The sequence below is a fragment of the Lontra canadensis genome, unplaced genomic scaffold (assembly GCF_010015895.1).
Source record: "Lontra canadensis isolate GAN:19392208 unplaced genomic scaffold, GSC_riverotter_1.0 scaffold47, whole genome shotgun sequence".
Taxonomy (NCBI): Eukaryota; Metazoa; Chordata; class Mammalia; order Carnivora; family Mustelidae; genus Lontra; species Lontra canadensis.
This window is the reverse complement of record NW_022631041.1, coordinates 7,980,856-8,002,500: the sequence shown is the minus strand read 5'-3', so window position 1 is coordinate 8,002,500 and position 21,645 is coordinate 7,980,856. Positions and strand designations below refer to the sequence as shown.

The window sequence follows — 21,645 nt, the reverse complement described above, 5'->3', positions numbered from 1 at the left end:
ATAGGCTTGCGATAACTTCAAAAAAACTCCAAAAGCTTCAGGCAAATGGGCTGGATGGGCTGGGTGGTGAGGACAGGCCATGACACACCCATGCAAGCTACATAGTGACCGGGGAATAACGATTGTTTGAACCATGGGAACATTTGTTCAAGGTAGATGTCAGTTTAAAATGATTTTCTTGCCACCAAATTCAAGACAAAATTCCTCTTCCTACTGCCATGAAGAGAAGACAGCATATCCAAGCAATTTTGAAGCACATGCACTGGAGGAGAATGAAACTATTCCAAATGCTATGAAAACAAAAATAGCTACAAATATAAAGAACTGCAGCTACAGTATGACACACTTTGAACTTTGAATTTTGGAGCAATTGCAGATGGAAAAACTGAACGTAAAATAATTTGTCCTACATGATCCATAATGTAACCTAAAAGAAAATCAGCAGGTGAGCTGATTCAGTGTGAGGGTAGGAAGAGTGCAAGGGGTTGCATCATATGAGCTCTTCCCACCCCACTGATTTAACCTCCTAATCCCAGATATCGGGATTAAAGGGAGAGTAGTATCTCCTCAAGTGGTAAATTGCCAGGAAATGGTGCTATAGCCTCTCTTTGGTTATTTTATATTTTGATGAAACTTTTGCAATGTTTTCATCAGTGCAAAATAAATGGAATGATAACACTTTTCAAAGTTCATCTATCTGATTTCACATAATACAATGTTTCATATTCTATCACATTACCAAAGTTGTTTTACTCCATGAGGATATTTAATTGTAATATTGGCAGGTGTGTTATGATCTGAAGTACAAACATTATGATATGCCTATATTTTCTTTTCAACTTTGATACTGGATAGCATGGGCTCAAGACACATCTATTTCCTACAGTTATTTCTGCATGAAGGATTGTTGGCAAATAATATATGTTATATCATATAAAATTCATCCTTATCACATTTATTTTCTTATCATTTGGAAAGGTAGGGTGGTACTAATTGCTTGATGATTTGGGGTAAAATGGGGGTTCAGTCTTTCAGAGAGACAGCACCTCTTGCAGAATAATGCTGGAATTGGGTTAAATACGCAACTGTAAATATAGAAAGAGTTCTTTCAAGAACAGGAAAATGTACAGAGGAAGAGAAAAATCATGCTAAAGAGACTACAGAAAGAATGATTTAAAAGCAGGCATTAAAGGATGATGCTGGGTGGCTAACATGACAAATATTCTGGAATGTGAGGCTCTCATCCCTAATCTTTGTAGAGTCTTGAAATAAAAGATCTACAACACAGTGGCTGCTTTTTAATCACTGGCCTATGTTGAAAGGTGATAATGTCAATGTGAAAATTAATATTAGCAATCATATATTTAAAGAAAGATATTACTAGAAACTATAAGTTTTCTACATTGGCAACTCTCTCAAGGAGTTATCCTTAACTACAGAAAAAATCCAAAGACAAACGCCTCTAGCAGCATTACCTAATCATGCTTATGGCATTATTAAATCTAACGACACATGATTACATTAAAGGTCAATGTAAATGGTTTCTTGATAGACTGTCCGAGTGTCCTTTCATCTTTGAAGACATCTTGGATCACAACGAAAATGAACATGTCCCTTTCAGTTTGATACTGAACAAATCTGTGGTTTGGCCTATTTGCTGATCTAAATGGAATGGTAAACAGAGGGACATGGAAGCTGAAGTTGAGCAAAGGGCTTTAGCAGTTTTAAGTTAAAGAGTCTTCTGAGGTCCACACTGCTAATACCTTTTGAAAGTAAACTTTTATCTTTCCAATAGAAAATGCCAACAAATAGGAAGGAATCAGACTCATCCTTCGAAAGGAAATTAGTTAACTTTATTTCAAAGCTTGTAGTTTGTAAGATATGTGTACCTGGGCTTTTCTATATGCATGTAAGGTGAATTTTATTATATGACAATATGGAATGTGTGAATGAGGATACATTTGTGATGTATTCTATCATGTTCACGCAATTCTCCAGAATTCTGTTTTGACTGGCTGGATGAGAATAGGAGGAATCAGGGCTCTTCATTCCTCATGCCCAAACCCCTAGCCCCAAAACCATCCTCTTAAGTAAAGAACCCAAAGGCAAACTTAAGGGGAGGAAAAAAAGAATAAGAGCCAGTGAAAACAATCTGCAGGATCCTTTCCCTCGACTTCTCTACTGGTTTCCCTGCTTCTATTAAACTATCCCAAGCTCCCTCACTAATATTGCTTCTACAATTCTAGATTCTATTCCCTGTTAAAGTAGATCTCTATTTATAATTTTATTGTCAACTACTGAGAAAATAAGGCTTAGCAACTGAGACTTGCATTTGTAGGAAATAACATCATATCCTCTAAAGACAGGTAGTTGAACAACCTGAGGCAGTGCGATGATTAGAGCTTCCTGCTGGCTCTGGGCCCAGCTTTGGCACTCTCTAGCTTGAGAAGGCTTGAGGCAAGTAACTCAGCCTCTCTGGGCCTCAGATTTCTCATGGGGGCCATAGTATCAGCTTTAAAAGGGTTGTTTTAAGGAATAATTAAAATGATGACTGTAATGCACCTATGGTTGTACTTGCACAAGAGTATGCTTGATAGACATTCATCTCTGACCTCTATTGTCTCCTCTCTCCTTCCTTTCATGGCCTCCCTTCTCTTTCCTGCCCCTTCTCGGCTCTTTCCTATCCTTCACCACACCAAAAAAATCGCTGCACACTTGATACGGGAGACCACCACACGTGCCAGGCCTTTGGTGTTTGCTCACAGATCCATTGTCCACACATTGTGTGCTGCCTCAGATGTTCTTCCTCAAGTCTGTCTCTTAAGCCCTTGGCCACTAGCTCTTGGGAAGTCCTGGACCCTTCCGCAACCCTTACGTCAGCCTCTATCACTGTTGCCTCATTTCAGGCTCCTCCACCTGTTTGTCTCTCCCTTGATTCCATCACTGGGTTCAGAACAGCCTCCATTGTACTCAGAAGTACATTGTACACAGAAACCCAGACCAGACTGCAGGGGACCTACAGAGGCTTTGGCCCCCAACTCCTTCTAATTTGAAAAAGGACCATAGAACAGGACATAGATTCTGGCTTTCTCCATGGCTGCCTAAAGGGATCAGATGGTGTTACTTCCCATGAGCAAACTTTGACCAGAGGAGCAGAAAATGGCATGGCACAGGTGCACACATCCTTCTCCCCTCTTTGCTCCAGTAGACAGTCTGAGCAGCCTGTCCAGAGATCTCTGTGAGGCTGAACAACTAGTTGTATTCAGTGAAGTGGCATCCTACTCAGTAAAGCATTGCTTCAGTGATGGTGGTGGTGCTGTTGTTTCTCCATGCTCCCATGGCTCCTTTCCCCTCCCCCTTCATTCTTGCATCTCTGAGATTCTACTTCGCAGTAATGCAATAGCAAGCACTTAAGCCTTGCTTAGTCGTAAGGTCTCAAGGAAATCTGTGAAGTACATTGTCCAGGCTTTCTTGCTAATGTCTTCTGGATGGTATTGGCAAAATGCAAGGACCTAATGGGAGACCCAAGAAAAGGAGAGAGGAGAAGCCCAAGTATCCTCTCATGCCCATTTCAGGGGGCATCTCAGGAGCAGCTGTGACTCCTCCTTGTGTCCCTCTGACCCAGGGTGAAGATGATTCTAGCTGTTGGTCACCTCTGAGGTGCCCTGGGCATCCTATTTCACTTTTATAACCAATTTCTTATATTAAATTCCTTCTATCAAACAACCTGGCAAGGGTTCTTTCTTCCTGTCTGAACCCTGACTAATGTAACACACAACCATAAAATGTTTGATCTTATTTAACTGTGTTTATGGAATGGTTAAAATAAATTTCTGTTTCTGTAAGATATTTACAAGTTATTATATTTCTAAAAACCAATAACATAAGAAAACTGGACTTTTAGCTACTTTGAGAGAAATTATCATAAGAGAGTTCTGTGGGTTATCATAAAGAGTCAAATCATTTATTTTAGCACTTTAAATGGCATTTGATATTCAAAATGAATACTCCTTTTCTCAACAGTGTATTTCCCAGTTAATGCAAGGGCAAGTCCTACAATCCCCTTTCTCATTGCCTCTCTCCTTCCTTTCTTTGTAGTGGCTACTGAGGGATCTGGCTCTCTGCATCCTGGGCCTGGTAGGTGGCAAATTGGTGGTGTAAGAATCTAAGTGCTATCATTTGGTAAATGGGATTCAGATTTCATTTGTTTCCATACCTCCCTTGGTGCTTATGGGAAACAAACAAACATTCCACACACACCCCCACCTCCACTCCAGGTGCCATTGAGAACAGGCATATTTTCCTCCTGCAGGGTACAAAATATTTCTAAAATTAGACCCCAAGAGATTTGCATTTATAGCTAGTGCTCTGTAATGGCTCCGCAATGATTTCTGGGATCTTCTTCAATAACAAACACTGCATGGGCGTAATGCAAACGTGTTGCCAGAAATACTTTAGTATCTAGGCATAGAGATGTATGCAGACAGCCTTTCCTCTGAACTCAGGGAGGAAAGGCCTTTCTTCTGGACTGTACAAATCCGAATCCACATGGTATATGAGGCTCCATACATGGCCTGCCAGCAATCACAGCAATAGCAGGGAATTGTGAAAGGGGGCTGGAGTTCAGAGAATCTTTAGAATGATTAGTTTTCTCTTGCCAGGGTTGGTTGGTTTGTTTTTCTTATACTCTGAAAAACCCAACTTTTAGTTCCATAAACTGTTTTACAGTGGTTGTGTGCAGCATAAACAATGCTACCACACAAGCTGGAAAGGCCTGAGCCAGACATGTGATCCTTTTTGAGTCACAGAAGTCCATGAGCTCAGGGTTTCTCTTTTGTCCCCCATGGTATGACCTCTGTCTCAGATGTCATGTTTCCCCACCATTCATGAAGGATGACAAACATAGAATCCAGTGGTCTGGCATCTCGCGGAAATAGTCAAGAAGCTACAGGCCTCTGGATTTTAAACCACCAGATAGCCTCACGTGGAAGAATTTCATCAGGACAAGAATCAGAAATGAGATTCCTGGGGAGGAGCCGATCACACTGGTGTGGCTACAAGCATGAAACACTTCTGTGCAGAGTGGAAACTCATGGTATCTTTGAGCCTCCTGAATGCCTCCACACTACTCCAACCTTGCAGGACTCCTTCTCCATATCTTCCCACAGTCCAAGGACTAACCCTGGGCTTGGCAGGAGCACAAAGAAGGAGTCCAGTTGAATTGGTGAGTTGTCATGACAATAATTAAGTACTTTAAATATCACATCTGCATAGAAGGCAAAAGACATCTAAAACTAGGGTGACTAAAATGAATGTAACTTTGTGTGTCAACTAGACTCCATTTAAAAAAATGAAGATGCAATCAATCAACCTATCAATCAAACAAACTGGGGTGAATTGTCTCAGAAGTCTATTGCTTCCTCAAAGTATCCGGTATCACTGAGAGTTGAGTTCATCACTATAGCTCTTCAAAAGATGTTGCGGTTTCCAAATCCTCTGCTTTCACTGACCAGTAGATGTGAGGCTCTTCCAGTTTCTGCACCAGCACTTCCGCACACAACCAGACCACTCAGTGTACCTGTCAGGGCTTCTCCCTGCAGGGGCAGTCCACAGCTCCCAAGAAGGGCAGTGGTGGTGTGGCTGGAGGGGCGGCGTGGCTGGAGGGGCCAGCACCTCCCACGGTGTCTACTCCAGCCCAGCTGTGCTATGTGACATTTATGTGACAGCTTGTCTGCTCCCAGAGTTGAATCACAGAAAATTAGAGAGAGGAAAGACCTAGCAGGTCATTTAATCCATCCTCCTGCCAGTTGGCAATCACTGCCCTACACTCCATTTCCTAGTGTATCATCTAGTTTGGTTTTAAATAGCATGAATTCAGGGAGCATTGTTGCCATGTCTTCCTTACTAAGAATTCTCTCTAGATCGCCCAGCCAAAGGCTAGATATTTGATGTGTATTTACTCTACTGTTATGCATACAGCAATATCATGGTTACTCACTTGCCCCAGACTGATGAAAAAAAAAAAAAAAAGGCTTCTAAGAATAATTAGGAAGTGAGGATTCTCTCTTGGCTAGAAAATGCCAATTTCAGGAAAAATTTAAAAATGTGGTGGTGAAAAGATAACTGATAAGCAGCTTCTGCATTAGCTCATTTCAACTTCTTTTATGTTTATTATGCACTTATTTTGTATTGTTCAGCTTCTGCTCTCTTTAACAATAGCTACAACTATGACTAAGCATTATCACTGGTTTTGGTTTCCACATTTACTTCTGTTTTAATTTGTAGTTCGAGTATTTGTCCCCTTGCTTTCTATATTGGATTGAAGATTCTGGCTCATCATTACAATTCAGATAAGGACTATTTTTAAATATTTGAATGGTTTGCCTATTTCATTTCCTAATCTTTCTTTGTTTTCCCAATTTTAGCAAAACACAATTACAAAACCAGAAAGCTTGGCACACCCTTTCTGAGCAGTCTTGTCTAAGAAAAATGTCTTTTTTTCTTTACATAGGCTCATGCAGGTGGCCTGTCCAAGAATACATCTGTGGTCAGCTTACCTTAATTTGACCCTTTAAGCAAGGCTCACTGCACACAGACCGTACCACTCCACTCTTGTTCATTTGGATTTTGTAATCATCGATGTTCAACACGCCTTCATGCCAGGTTCCTACATGTACGTAGTCATAGCGATTAGCTTCTGTGTACTGAAGATTCATGATATCATACCTACAGAGAAAACAACATGTGTGTCTTGGAGAGTATAGACATGATGCAGAAAATGAAAAAATTCGGTAAACAGACACACCAGAAGGAAGATAAGAGCAAGAATCATCGCACTTCCTAATGCCTGTCAATATTTTATTTCATTTCTAAGGTTTCCTCTGATTTTCCAAAATGTGTGTTTCATCTACAGTCTGTGTATTGTCTATATCTGCTAAAGAATGTATTACTCCTACACTTTTCTCTGTTATTCTCCCCCCAAATAATCCTATATGTGCTGAGTTGATTTTCATTTCCTTCAAATCATTACTCACTAATTTATTCTTTGAACAAGTCGTGATTCTTGAGAACATTAATTTCTTAACTTGATTACTTTCATTCTAATGTCCTTTTTCACATTCAGTTGTCATTTTCATTACGCTGGATTAAAAGAAGTGAGTTTTACCAAGTCTGGAACCTATTTAAGGTGCTAATAAAGCAAGAAATCTGAGAAACACAGCTTTAATTAACAAGGATGTTGGGGATTTAACATCTTGAGCACTGACATTTAAACTGGTCTCTTCCCTGATTAGGACAAACATTTCTGAATCTAAATAATCGGCGTCAGTTATTCCAGTAATTTCAAATGCTGCAATGCTACACTACGGCAAAATCTACATTTTGAAATGCTCACTGCAGCTGAGTGTGCTCTGGGGGCCAGACCTCATCATTTTTCAGTATGGGCAATGGAGAACATTCTCCAAAGCAATGAAAAGAGCACTGGACTTGACATTAGAATGCATAAACTGGAATCTTTTTCTAACATTTTCGCAATAGATTATACTACTTAGGAATGTCCCTAAACTCTTAAAGGTCCACGGGGTTCTTGTAGGGATTAATTAACATAAGCCACGTAAAAAATGATTTCAGAATTGCATATGTAAGGCAATATCACTATATCATTCATATTTGTATTACTATGAATGCCCTAAAATACTCTGGTTATATTCATTACCATAAGAAAACTGGAGAACAAAAGCTGTCTCTCTCTCAGTCATTGGAAATCCTCTGGCATTCTTCAATCTTTCCTCCATGTTGCTATTTACTTCAAGTAAGCTGTAACTCATGTGGCAGTTTCCCAAAAATGTATGCCTGATTCCCCCTTACTGCTCTGCAAAATGGGATTCTTTTTGCTGCAGTACCTGCACAGTTCTCACTGTCCTGCACTGAATTTTAGAGGCATGGTCTCTTGCTCTTTGTGCTTGACCGGAAGAAATAGATGGCAATTACCTAACATGTATTCCTCTTCCTCACCTCCCAACCCCCAACCCCAACCTCACCTCCCAACCTCAACCTCACCCTTACCTAATCCATTTTGCAATTCCTTCTCTCTAATCAGATTCAGAATGAGTCCTCCTTAGCCCAGCACTCCTGGAAAGCTATCGTTAATCTTAGTGGGCATCCAAAACCTACTGGCTTTTTCTGGATTCATTCTTTATCTAGACAACTATTATCCTTTGTTGGCTTTTCTGGCTGTTCTTAACATGCAAATGCATTCTGCCAACCACAGGATACCTAGTGGCTTCTCCACATCCACATTCTGGTAATTTCTCTAAAGGGAAAGGGGACTCTAGGAGAAGAAAGGAAGTTTCTTCCCTACTTTTCCAGGAGAATGAAACCTACCAGATGAGAAGGAAAAACAGCACACCTGGAGCATAGTATTAATCTCTTTGCTGTTCTGACTTTTGGCTGAGAAATAAAGGTTCTCATTCTTCTAGTGTGGAGCCATCCCAGGATGTTCTGCAGAGTAGCTTTCTGAGGGATACCCAAGTGGCTATTAACCCCGTGCTGATGGTTCCTACTCATCTTGAGGATCAGTGATGCTAATCTACGTCTCCAAAATTTTGCATTTTAAAGTCATGGTTATAGAACCTAATGTGAATGTTTGGTGAATAATTTCCTTTTTCATTTCCTTTAATTTTTATGTTGTACACCATATTGTTGTTGACTCTCCTTAAATATTTGGTGCAATGCTGGCTTTATGGTATCTTTTTCCTATAAATCAGTTTGATGAGGAAACAGAAGGCAAGCTGAGGACAAGGTAGAAGCTGACAACCCACAATACCCCTCCCCAAGATGGGATATATGTGGCATTCCTCAGGCACTACTGCCTGCCCTAAAGCTAAGAAAAAACAATTAGTTAACCTATAGAGATCACAATCCTGTAAAACATGAGTCTCCCCCAGTTTACAAATGTTTTAGCAATCTACAAGAGCAAAGCATTTCTGTCAATAGCCTAGCTTCCAGAAGGAAATTTAGATAAAATTATATGTCCTTATAACCTGCAGCCCATTGACAGATACTTGAAGTGGGTAGAGTGCAATGTTCCTCCTGGAAGCTCCCAACTATCTTATGTTAATGCCTTGTTAGAGGGAAAAACAACCTTAACTTGACAAAGGCAAGGTCTCTGGTATCCTGTGAGTCTTCTTTCACATATGAAAATCCTTTTGAAACCTCACTTTTCCTTATAGTCCCCAACCCCATAGTATATAATCAGCTACCCCTCACAAAGCCTGGACAGCAGCCTTTTCTGCTCACGGGTCCTGTCCCCATGCTTTAATAAAACTACCATTTTGCACCAGAGACATTTGAAGAATTTTTTCTTGTCATAGGCTCCATACCTCACCCCACTGAATCTCACCTATATTCCAAAACCACATCAAGTTTCCTTTTTAAAAAAGATTTTATTTATTTATTTGACAGAAAGAGACACAGTGAGAGAGGGAATACAAGCAGGGCCAATGGGAGAGGGTAAAGCAGACTTCCCACTGAGCAGGGAGCCTGATGTGATGGGGGGCCCTGGAATCATGACCTGAGCAGAAGGCAGATGCTTAACCCACTGAGCCACCCAGGCACCCTCACATCAAGTTTCCTAAGTCTTATTTCAATCCTCATTTGCTCTTCAATAGGAGAAATCAGTTCACACTTTATTAGCATTTAGAAACTGAAAAATTCATAACATTTTGGCATGAAAACACATTTTTAAAAAGCTCCAAAAGCCAGAGGACAAAAATACTGAAAGATACCAAGGGAAAAAACTGAGACACTAAACAAAAGCCTTCCCCTGTGCTATGTGTGTTAATGAACACTACTCTTTTCTCTTGACCCCAGAGTCCCTCCTCAGCATGTTGGCATTTATTTGGAATATCCTCATGCTGTAAATTATAATTGTATAGCATCCTCTTAATGCACTCAGTTTATGTTGCATGATGATTAACTAAAATAATTACAAGAGGGACCAAGAGCATGAATGGTGGTAGGAGAGGGGATGCAAGCAGAGGGAGGTGGTTAAAACAGAAACTGAGTGCAGATTAAGCTGACCAGTTTCAAGCATGAGGAAATGATCCTTGAAAAGGAACCCAGGGGAAAGCTCATAATTTGAACATGTAATTACACGTGGAGGAAAAATAAGCTAAAACTATGTGCCTATATTTTGGATAACTTGCAAATAAAGAGAGCAGGAAGAAACTCGTATGTATGGAGTGTCTAAAAGGCATCTGGTCCTATACTGTGCACACTGTGTACACTGCCTTAGAGAATCATGAAGGAAGGTTTCTATTCCAAATCTGACAGTTTAGGGAGCCTAGTTTCCAGTGGAACCCAGGATGACAACCATGGGCTTGAAGGAGAGAGTGCTCAGTGTTCTGAATCTCAGGTCCATTTGTTCCTGCTGGTACTGTTTCCCAGAGTGCCCAGCATCTGGAAGATTTCCACATCCCCAGGCCCTAAATTATTCCATCCACCCCACTCACATTTGGATCTACATCTCCTCCTACCTAACTGGCAGCCTGGAAGGAATCGGATAAATTTGTCATTGTCTGAACGTTGTCTGAGCACTGCACACAGAACTTTAAGCTTATATGAAGGAAGAGATATGTTGAGAATTACTTAGGGTCAGATAGTCTCTAACAGTATCTTTGAAATGACATTAAGCAGGCTGCCAGCATCTTTGCCTAATTTTAGGATTAGCTAAAAGGCAGCGTGATGTGGCAAAAAGATTATAAGCGTCAGATTCAGATGGCACTGCCTCTACCAGCGACTCTCTGCATGAATTTAGGTGAGTTTCTTAGTTTCTCTGACACTCAATTTATCATCTGTAAAAGAGGATAATGATATGCCTATAGCAATGAGGATTAAATGATTTGATGTTCCATTTTAACACAACATATGCTTTCCTAAAATTTCTCATTCCGTAAAATCATATACTGAAAGATAACAGGGCTTATGAGAAGGAAAAAAAAACAAAACAAAACAAAAAACAACCAAGATTGTGGGTATACTGTATAGCAGCCAAGCTGAGGGCCTTTTTCTTTCCTATAGCAGACTTTAATCTTTTCCCGTGATTCTGATTATCCCTTGCCTAGAAAAATTCATATGAACGAACACAACTGCTCTTTAAACTGACATCATTCTCTATCAGTCACATGTGAGCTAACATATCATAAAAGCAGCTATTGCAGAACAGAGTGTGTATAAAATGACTTGGGGAAAAACATATATATTTGTTAGGTTTCATTTTTCTTTGCTTCCTGATTAATTCTTTGGAAGCCACAGAGAGTTGACAGCAGAAAGAAAACTCTTTTCTTTTTTGTTTCAAGACACATGTTAGCAGAAACATAAGTTAGCCCGAGGAAAGGAGATACATGAGGAGGACTTGGTTCTCTTCATATAGTAAGCTTTTTCTCTTTTTTAAAGATTCATTTCTTTTTTTATTTCACACACATACACACACACATACACACACACACACACACACAGAGAGAAAGAGCATGAGCAGGAAGGAGGGGCAGAAGAAGAGGGAGATCCAGTCTCCCTGCTGAGTAGGGAGCTCAATGCAGGACTCAATGTGGGACTCGATCCCAGGACCCCAGGATCATGACCTGAGCTAAAGGCTGACATGTAACAAACTGAGTTACCCAGGAGCCCCATATATTAATCTCTTATTAAAATACTACACAACCAGCATGGCTTGGGACCAATCAATCAGAAAGATGCTGATCTGGTGCTAGAACTGCCAGGGAGGACCCTGCTTCTCAGGTATAATTTCTTCCATCTCTTGGGCTTGTAGGAGGTCCCACACATTCTGAGGGAAAGACCAGGGTAATAGCTGGATAAAAGGGTAGCACTGGAAGAATACAGGATTGTGGGTGTTCACCAATAAGTTTTCAATGTTTTATAATTTCCATCTAAGATTAGCCCCATCTTTTGACCTTTCTAGTTGTATCTATCCTTACGACACCTGGGAACCATGGAACCAAAGGGACCAGAGTTGCCATTTGTTCAGCTCAGAGAGGACCACATGGTTATTCAAACACATTATAGAAAAGACTGCTTTACCTTCCAGGAGCATCCCCTTTCTCATCAAACCACACCTCCTCTCCAGACACACCGATGAACGTGGACTTGATGAGGAAGTCCAGGAGTTTGCTGCCGTCGATGGGCTTCATGGCATCACAGAGGCCCACATGGCCTGGGCAGAGAGCGTGGTGCATGTTCTGCAGCCCATGAGCCATGGCGTAGATGGCATTGATGACAAACCCCATCTTACTGTCCTGTACATAGTTTTCTTCTAAGCTTTCATTGCCTGCAACACAAAACAGACCGCTAACAGGGTTGTGATAATGAGGTCTAGGAGTGCATATTTAATCCTCAAATGATTTTCAGCATTTGGTCTTAGAGGAAGGAAAAGCCAAGTCCACTTGTTCCAGCCTTATACATGTAACTAGTTCTAATTCTATCTACAAATAGTTTATTCAATTTTATTTTCTGAATTCAGTAACGGTTTCATAACATATGAAACACACTCCATAGAGGCAAAGATAAAGAACTTTCAAATATTGCAAGGAAATCCTTAAGGAGCAGTGAAAATAACTCATTCTGTCTTGGTTCACAGAGACTTATATTAAAAGTCTCCCTATACCACGGTACTGAAAAAAGTGTTTTTTATATCCTCTATGACAATTCACAATCTAGAATAACTCAGTTTGTGTATTACCTAAACCCTGATATTTTCTTTCAATGATTCCACTAATTTTATCATCTCTAGGGCCAAAAAAACCCCGATTAAAAAGAACTAGGTAATAAGAATCTCTCCTTATATATGGTTGACAGTATCCAAATAACTGAATCAGATTTTCTGATTATTAGAAACTCAGGTAAATTGTTTCTTAATGGAAAAATCATACTACACATTTAATTTTAGCCTTTAACTTTTACCCATGAATTTTTAAAACCCTGCAATCATTTCTACCTAAGTCACAGTGACCAAAGTTTCACAATTGCCTAGCAAGTTTCCCAAGAATAGTATCAAGTTAGATATGAGCACCATATCAGAAGTCTAAGCTTTTGGAGTTAAGCATGGATAAGAAATTCAGAACCCAGTTGGATTTGTTGAAAACAGATAATAGGCTTGAAAAACAAAATAGATTTGAAACATATCACTGTCATAATTCAGAGATTTTGTACCTAGTTCCAGAAAATTACTTCTCTCTTTGGGGGGCTTTCCCTCCACCACCCCTGACCAATAGTGAGGGATCTATGCTATGTATGCTCCAGGTGCTAGAAGCTGGGAAAGGTCATGAGTTCAGCCGTTGATGAGAACTGAGAACAATAGGGGGCTCCTTGAACCCCCAGCCACCTGACCTCTTTATTCCATCCTACATAGGTCACTGGACACTAAGTTTCCTGCTACAGAGTAGCAGAGAAGTGAGACAAGGTAGGAGTGTTTGGAAGAAATGGTAAAGAGCTTTGACTTTGATGTTGAGCTTGAGATGAAATATAACATTTCTAAAAAATTATTTTTTAAAGATTTATTTATTTATTTGAGAGAGAGAGAGCATGATTGGGAGAGGCAGAAGGAGAGGGAAAGAGAATCCTAAGCAGAGTCCAAGTTGAGTATGGAGCCAAATGTGGTGCTTAATCTCACAACCTTGAGATCGCAACCTGAGCCCAAACCAAGAGACACATGCTTAACTGACTACACCACCCAGTCACCCCTAAAATGTTATATTTTAAATATATTTTTTAAAGATTTTATTTATTTGTTTGTGTGTGTGTGAGAGAGAGAGAGAGCACAAGCAGAGGAAGAAAAAGGCTCCCCTGTTGAGCAAGCAGCCTGTGGAAGACTTGATCCCAGGACCCTGGTATCATGACCTGAGCCGAAGGCAGATGCTTAATGAGCCACACAGGCATCCTCACTTATCGTTTTTACATTATAAATTTCATATCATACATAACCAACCCTCATGTTATAGCTATGTTGTTTTCCTAAAATCTCAATTTTATCTTAGATTTTTAAAAAATCTTTTTTCTTCTTATTTGTTTCCTTCTCTTACCCACATCTAAACACTACATTGTTAACCTGCTATTATTTCCACTCTATTAATTATTTTATTTTATAATGCTGCTTTATTTAAAATTTCTTGATGTTTTGACCAGAGCAAAGAGGGCTTAATACATATATTCTGTAACAAGGCAGGATCCATCACCTATTTGGGGTTAAATATAAATAAATCTATCAGATATTTATTTGTGCTATCGTATCCCTAATACTGTGTGAATGCATAATGCCATGCTAAGGGGTACAAAAAGTTAATAAACTGATATTTATGCACAAAGAAGTTTATAGTCTAGTTGAGATGATGGGAGTAAAAAAATAAAGTCTGGGCAACAATTGCCCTTGAAGGATGGCCTTAAAGTCAACAGGTTGCTTGAAAAGCAGGTCTTCAGTGTCTCTGATGACTTGGAAATCAGAAAAGATCACAGAATTAGAGTGGAGACAGCACACTGTCCAGTTAACATTTCAGATAAATAAGTATTTCTTCATTTCTTAAATATTCCTTAGATCACTACAGTATTTATTGTGATGGTTGATTTTATGAAAGCTAGTTGTATTCTCCATGGGGGTCTCTTATCTACTTTCTGTAGGTGGATGGAGGCTAATATACCATGTGTATCAGCCTTGACTAATGATCACAGTTACCAGCTTAAAATAATACCCACTTATTATCACATAGTTCTGTAGGTTACAGCTCAGTATAGCTTAGCTCAGTTCTCTCGTGTAGCATCTCATAAGAATCTGGAGATGAATCCTTACCAAATTCATGTAAGTTGTTGGCTGAATTCTGTCCTTTGTAGCTGTAGTACTGGGGTCCCTGTTTCTCTGTTACCTGCCAGCCAGCAGTTATTCCTATAAGTTTTCTACATACTTTTTCACACTGTCCATATGGACACTCTGACAAAGAGGAGTAGAGTACTTCTCATGCTTTAAATCTCTCCAACTTATCCTTTTGCCACATTTTTCTGCATCTAAGGCTCATGTGGTTTAGATTGGGTCATCTGGATAATCCAGAAAAATCCCTTTATTTTTAAGGGCCCTTAACCTTAATTATCTCTGCAAAGTATCTTTGCCATGTAACATAACATTCAAAGGTTGCAGAGATTTTGACACTTGCAGGGGGTCATTGTGCTTGCCACAAAAAGTTAAAAGCTATTACTTTTTATCTATTTTCAGAGCATATTGTCTTCTAAAAAAACACTTTCTTATTTCAGTTAAATGATCTTGGTTACCCCTGCCATCTAATAGGCTTGGAATGTGATCTCTCAGACGAGTAGTTCCTGGCATTTAACAGACACTGATATGCCTCAAATATGTGCTTACTTATTTTGGATTCTCACTTGATATGAGTGACAAGTGTTTCTCCCCATCCCTGTTACAGTTCTCAGTTGTAGGATCTATTTTCTAGATTACCAAATAGGGAGAAAAAAAAAAAGTGTTTCTTATTGACAGCCATGCTTCACTAAACCTTAATATTTTTCTCTATACATTATTTGGGACAATGGTCAGGAAAGGAATTAGAAATAGATTGTACTACATTTCTTGATAATGTGGGCAAACATAGATGCTAAATCTTCTGGTGTCATGGGTAGAATTCAGCTGGTAGGAAAGACTCTGGTTTCCTCATGAGGGACCCGTCCTGTCATTGAGGATGTGTTGCTCCCAAGAAGGAGTTAAACTCCTCCTCATATGGGTGCAAACAATGGCTGCAATGGCTGTGAATGAATCTAAAGAATCCAAAGACAAAAGTCTAAGTCCTGAGGAGCTAATTCTTGTATCCATGTTTTATTACTGGTCATATTTTTTGAACCGAATTCAAGAAGAAAATAATCACTGATTCATTCTTTATCTTTCCAGTATTTATTTCCTTTAAGTCTAGAAAGACACACACACACACACACACACACACACACACCAAAGTCTAGAAAAACACAATGCAGAAAGTCAGATCACCCATTCTTGTTTTAAAATTTTTGTTCTTCAGACTGATTTTTCTCTTCCTCTCTTTGGCTCACTTCTCCTTCAACCATTTCACTGCTAATTAGGATTTCTAACAAGAATGAACAGAAGTAAAGAAGTGAAATGCACAGGTACATCTGACCCTAATTACTTGTGTGAGTTTTGGGAAATGAGAAGGTGAAAACCAGTGACCAGAAAGTTGGACTCTTTAGTCCTCTTTGCTAAATGCCAGCAACAGCCATCTATAACTGAGTGGCCCCGTTCTCCACCTATGGATTACCTTTAATATAAACATCTGGGCATAATTAGAATCCAAATTATTTTGTAAGCTGATGAAGCCGGACCCAGAAACATTTACTACTTTGTACATAGCCATGCAACATCAAATACCATGTAAATTTTATCAAACAATGTCTAGAAAGTTGGCCCTATTTTGTTCCTGGGTATATATGGAGATATCAAAGCCAGAATTTGTTACTGAGTTACAAATGCATTAAATAAGATTCAACATAAAGGGGCACTTGGGTGGCTCAGTGGATTAAAGCCTCTGCCTTCGGCTCAGGTCATGATCCCAGAGTCCTGGGATCGAGCCCCACATCGGGCTCTGTGCTCAGCAGGGAGCCTGCTTCACTTCCTCTCTCTGCCTGCCTCTCTGCCTACTTGTGATCTCTGTCAAATAAATAAAATCTTAAAAAAAAAAAAAAAGAATCAACATAAATAAGCTAAGACCAGAATGAAAATCTGCTATTCTCTCTCATACATGCTTCCCACCAGCTTATGTCCGGCTGGATGTGGAACAGTCCTAAGGAAATTGGGTATGCTGTACTGCAGTGGTTTTGTATGATAGAAAGCACCAGATGTGTCATTACCCACATCTTCACATGCTATTAGTGTGCAATGGTTTCATGGTTTCCCACTAATAAATCACCATAAGCTTGAAGCCTCTGTTTTGACAACTTTATTTTCTCTTAGCCCAAGACTATTCCATGGTCCTGGTGATATATGACCGCACCTCATTCTTGCTTGAATTCCTGTATACAGAATTTTTCTTCATTTGAAAGGCTTTTTCCCTTAGAATTCAACCAAAATTTAATGAGAAAACTTATCTATTATGCAGTCTTACTCTTAAAGCAAATATGAGTCTCCAGTCATGGAAATCTTGTAGGTACTATCTGCCTTCCCTTTCAATGACTGGCGTTTTGAAGATTAAATCTGAAGCCTCTTGAACTTCATTATAGCTTCATGAATATTATAAGGTTTCGAAACTTGATTTTGGTTTTGAAACTCAGCCAGGCAGTTATCAAAGGTGTTAAATTTTGTATTTACATAAATGTCTTTTCTTCCAACTGGTTTAAAGCACCTAGCACATTGTTTTGTTCTATCTCCATGACATGCCTGTAAGTTGTTAGGTAGAAGGTCTCACTATCTCTACTTTATAAGGAGGAATCTTAAGGGTCAAGGAAGTGACAGAAAAATACAAAAAACATAATTCCCTGGTAGATATATATAAGTTCTGAATCCCTCTCTGGGAAAGTTGCTTTCACTACTGAGTTTCCTCTTATTTGTATTACATTGTGATAGCTATGCATTTAACCCTCAACTTCTGCTTCAGCCTAGTGCCCAACTCCTGTGGTCCACTTCTCTTCATTTGCCCCACCTACTTGATTTTCATCAATAAACTTCTTCTTATTCCAAGCCCTGGAACATCACTATTAATCTTTAAAGTGTGTGAGACTCTCCCAGGCTACTCTGAGCCTCAACAATGGTGATGCTTTTTTAGTGGATTTATGATACAGCCCAGGAATCTTCATTTTAGCAGATACCTTGAAAGGGTCCAATGCTGATAGTAGTTGAGAAAAGTGCCTCACAATCAAACCTGATGTGGAGTGGAAAAGTTGGAAAGGTTTTTAGAATCTTGAGTCTATTAACTAGGGTGTAGTAGATTCCAGGCCACAAATCTTATCTAGCTTGAGTTCCCGAGAAGTAAAACCTAAGGCAAAGATTCTTTTGCTACTTATTTATTGAGTTGTGTTCTCATGAAAAAGAGAGGGAGGGAATCAGGATAAGGCTGGGTAATAAGCTAGCTATTTCTCAGCTAGAGAGAAGTTTCAGTCTGATCCCACAAGTATGCTCTGGAATACAGATTGACCACAGAATTAGCAAGGGAACCAGTTTTTGAACTTTAGAGTCAGTCAGTCATTTTGCCAAGAGCCTCTGGGGGACAGAAGTGGTGGGAGAGGTGCAGCCTTCCTGATGAGGAATTTCCAGGTTGTGTGAGAGCAATTCTTCATAGAAGGGGATTAGCTGGGAGTTGTTATCAGCATATCGAGGCTATGAGTATTCTGGCTGGGAAAGGTGTTCTGGGAAATAGTATCTGCTACATCCCTCAGCTCAACAAGAATCATCTTATTCCTCCTAGTCTTGAGCTCTTGGCTTTATCATTTGCTCAGTCCAATACTTAACTCTCTATATCTCTGGATATATAGGACCTTCCCTAGCAGCTTCTATGGTACCACAGTTGCTTAAAAATTGATTTTTCAAAATCCCCTTCCTAGAGAGAGAAGTCCTGCCCTGGACCCAGCCCATTAAAAGGCTACCATCTCTGGCCACTGTTAGTTTGCAGATGTCTACATAGCTCTTTCCATGACTTCTCGTTTCCAAGGACTCAACATGTGTTCTCCCTTTTCTGTTTAACTTATTTGCTTAGCCTTATCTCTAGCTCCAAGAAGGATTCTCATGGTGCAGAACTCCAAGGGTACCTTTATCATTGCCTTCTCTAAGAATAGCACCTTCCAGAGATGTGCAATATGACAACTCGGGCTGCATTCCTTGGGAACAGGGTTTTGCCTCCAGACTAGATTTCAGAGAATCTGGCAGCCCACTTCCCAGTCTTGTCCTTTCCCAGTCTTCCATTTTCCAGTTTCTGCCTGGTGGTACTAGAAAAGCTAGGAATGCTTTTACTTCATTATGCCTGTTGCCTTCTACCATGTTTCCTCTTTCATAAGAATTTACCAAAGGTTGTAAAATCACAAGAGACCATCAAGCGTTACTATACACTTCATTATATGGTAAACTAACAATGAAAGTGAATGCTTCAATAAAACTACTTCACTTGGTAGAGATGTTGCTAAAATGTTCATAGAACTAAGTAAATAAAGGAGCTAAATTCATGTGGAAAGTAAAGGACAGAGATATTAAGCTAGCTTCCCAGACCCTGGGATTACTGCCTGCCTATGACTTGGCCTTCTCATAGAACTTGGGGTCTGCATGCTGTGGCAGAAATTCAGATAGCACTGTTTCCAATAATTTTCCTTCCAGAAAATTCCTATTCTAAAGATACAGCACAGTGATGCACTTGGTAAATCAGACTTATATTTTTAAAATTTATTTACAAGAAAATTCACATAAGTGAAACAATTATAACTATTTGAGCATACTATAATAAATATCACTATTTAATTTTAAACTAATGAGGCAACGGACAGGAATACAAAATTCACAATACAGAGAAAGTTTTACTTTAGTACCTAAAGTAAATAAAAGGTATAATTTTCCATCTATCAAATTGGCAAATTTTATAAAATGGTAGAATGTAGTTTTGGTGAGGATATGGTAAAATGAATACCCAAATATGCCACTGATGATAGAATGAACAGTACAGTTTTTTTGAAGGGCAATTTTTTCAAAATACATCAAGAGTCTAAAGAAATACCTTGATTGAGTAATTTTACTATAAAGATTTATACTAAGAAAATGATCCGATATACAATGGTGCAAATATGTGTGTACATACAGGAAAAATAAAAACTTTCCATATTCCTAACCCTTGAGAGTGCAAAAATTAGATAATGCTAGTGTATATATTTTTAAATACTTTATTTTTTTAAAGCAGTTTCAGAATCACAGCAAAATTGAGAGAAATGTACACAGATTTCCCTGCCCCCATCAGTGCACATCTTTCCCTACAATCAAGATTTCCCACCAGAGTGGTACATTTGTTATAATACATGAACTTACACTGACTTATTATTATCATCCAAAGTCCATAGTTTACATTCGAACTCAGTCTTAGTGGTGTACAATCTATGGGGTTTGGATAAATGTTTAATGACCTGCATCTACCATTATAGTATCATACAGAGAGTATTTCCACTTCCTTGAAAAGCTTCTGTGCTGAACCCTGTCAACCACTGATATTTTATTGTCCCTATAGATTTCCTTTTCCAGAATGTCACTTAGTTGGAATCACATAGTGTCTAGCCTTTACATACAGGTTTCCCTCACTTAGTAATATGCACTTAAGTGTTCTGCATGTCTCTTCACGTTTTAATAGTTATTTCCTTTTACCACTGAATAATACACTGTTGTCTAGATGAACCATAGCTTTATCCAATTGAATAATATACTGTTTAACCACTGAATAATATAATGTTGTCGAGATGAACCATAGCTTCTTTATCCAATTGCTAGTATATTTTTACCACAGAAGAGAAGGGCCCCATTTTATTGGGCTCTGTCAGGTACGCTATCAGTTGACTTTTTCAATGGTGATATAATCTGAACTCAAAGTTTGGAGGTTTGGAGAGCAGAAAAGTTCAGAAAAGATGGAGCAAGGTTGAAATTATTTGGTTTCTAACAAGGTCAGGTAGAACAAGCTTCTACTGGGCCTATCCTAGGCTGTATAATTCTGAATTTGGTTTGAGATTCAATCCCTAACTAACTATAGGAAAACATTGATTTTACTTTGTTTGCCTATTTAAGTTCACCTATCTTCCTCAGGACCTCATGGGTGTCACTGAGTTAGAATAAGACCCTGAGCTTATGCCTGTTGAAAACAGCCACTGAGGGCTAGACAACCATCTAGGAAATAAGGCCTGAAAAGGAGTGATGGTGCCAGAAAGAAGCCTAAGCCTTCTGTACTGAAAGCCTGACGGGACTCCCTTTGGCTTATTACTTTGTCTAAAACTCTCTGACTGGCTATTTAAAGTTCAATAAATGATAACTAGTATTATTGGTATCTTTATTAGCCAGGTTATTATAAAGGCTTGGGTTTTGGGGGTTTTTTTTTAAGATTTTATTTATTTATTTGACAGATGGAGATCACAAGTAGGCAGAGAAGCAGGCAGAGAGAGAGGAGGAAGCAGACTCCATGCTGAGCAGAGAGCCTGATGCAGGGCTCGATCCCAGGACTCTGGGACCATGACCTGAGCCGAAGGCAGGGGCTTTAACCCACTGAACCACCCAGGCGCCCCAAGGCTTGGGTTTTTACTGTTTCCTCCATACTGTGTATTTGTACCTCTGTCAATATTGCTATGCAAGAAGCCTCTTCTTTCTTTCTTTACTCAGTGTCTTACACCTGCTTAACAGCAGTCTGTATCCAATCTCCTGCATGAAGCCTGCCTAGAATTTTACAGTGATTGATTCCTTTTCTAAATTCTCATCCCTAGAGTTGAGTCACACAAAATTTGACTCTTTAAAATATACAAACAGCACAGAATCCAACATATGGAATGCATATGGAATGCGCACCATGGATGGCTGAGTGATTTTCAAACTGAGAATGCAGTCACTACAGTATTAAATTCTTATTC

The 21,645-nt window shown here is 39.3% G+C and overlaps 1 protein-coding gene across 4 annotated transcripts in view; it reads right to left on the bottom strand.

The window, feature by feature from the left end:
* Positions 1-21,645, bottom strand: part of GRM1 (glutamate metabotropic receptor 1) — a 404,029-nt gene that overhangs the window by 54,808 nt on the left and 327,576 nt on the right. For all 4 annotated transcript variants that reach the window (XM_032873126.1, XM_032873125.1, XM_032873128.1 and 1 more), the window contains exons 5-6: positions 12,097-12,343; positions 6,558-6,726 (exon numbers count right to left, since the gene is read on the bottom strand). In XM_032873126.1, the coding sequence (XP_032729017.1) occupies positions 6,558-6,726; positions 12,097-12,343 (416 nt within the window). The remainder of the gene's footprint in view (positions 1-6,557; positions 6,727-12,096; positions 12,344-21,645) is intronic.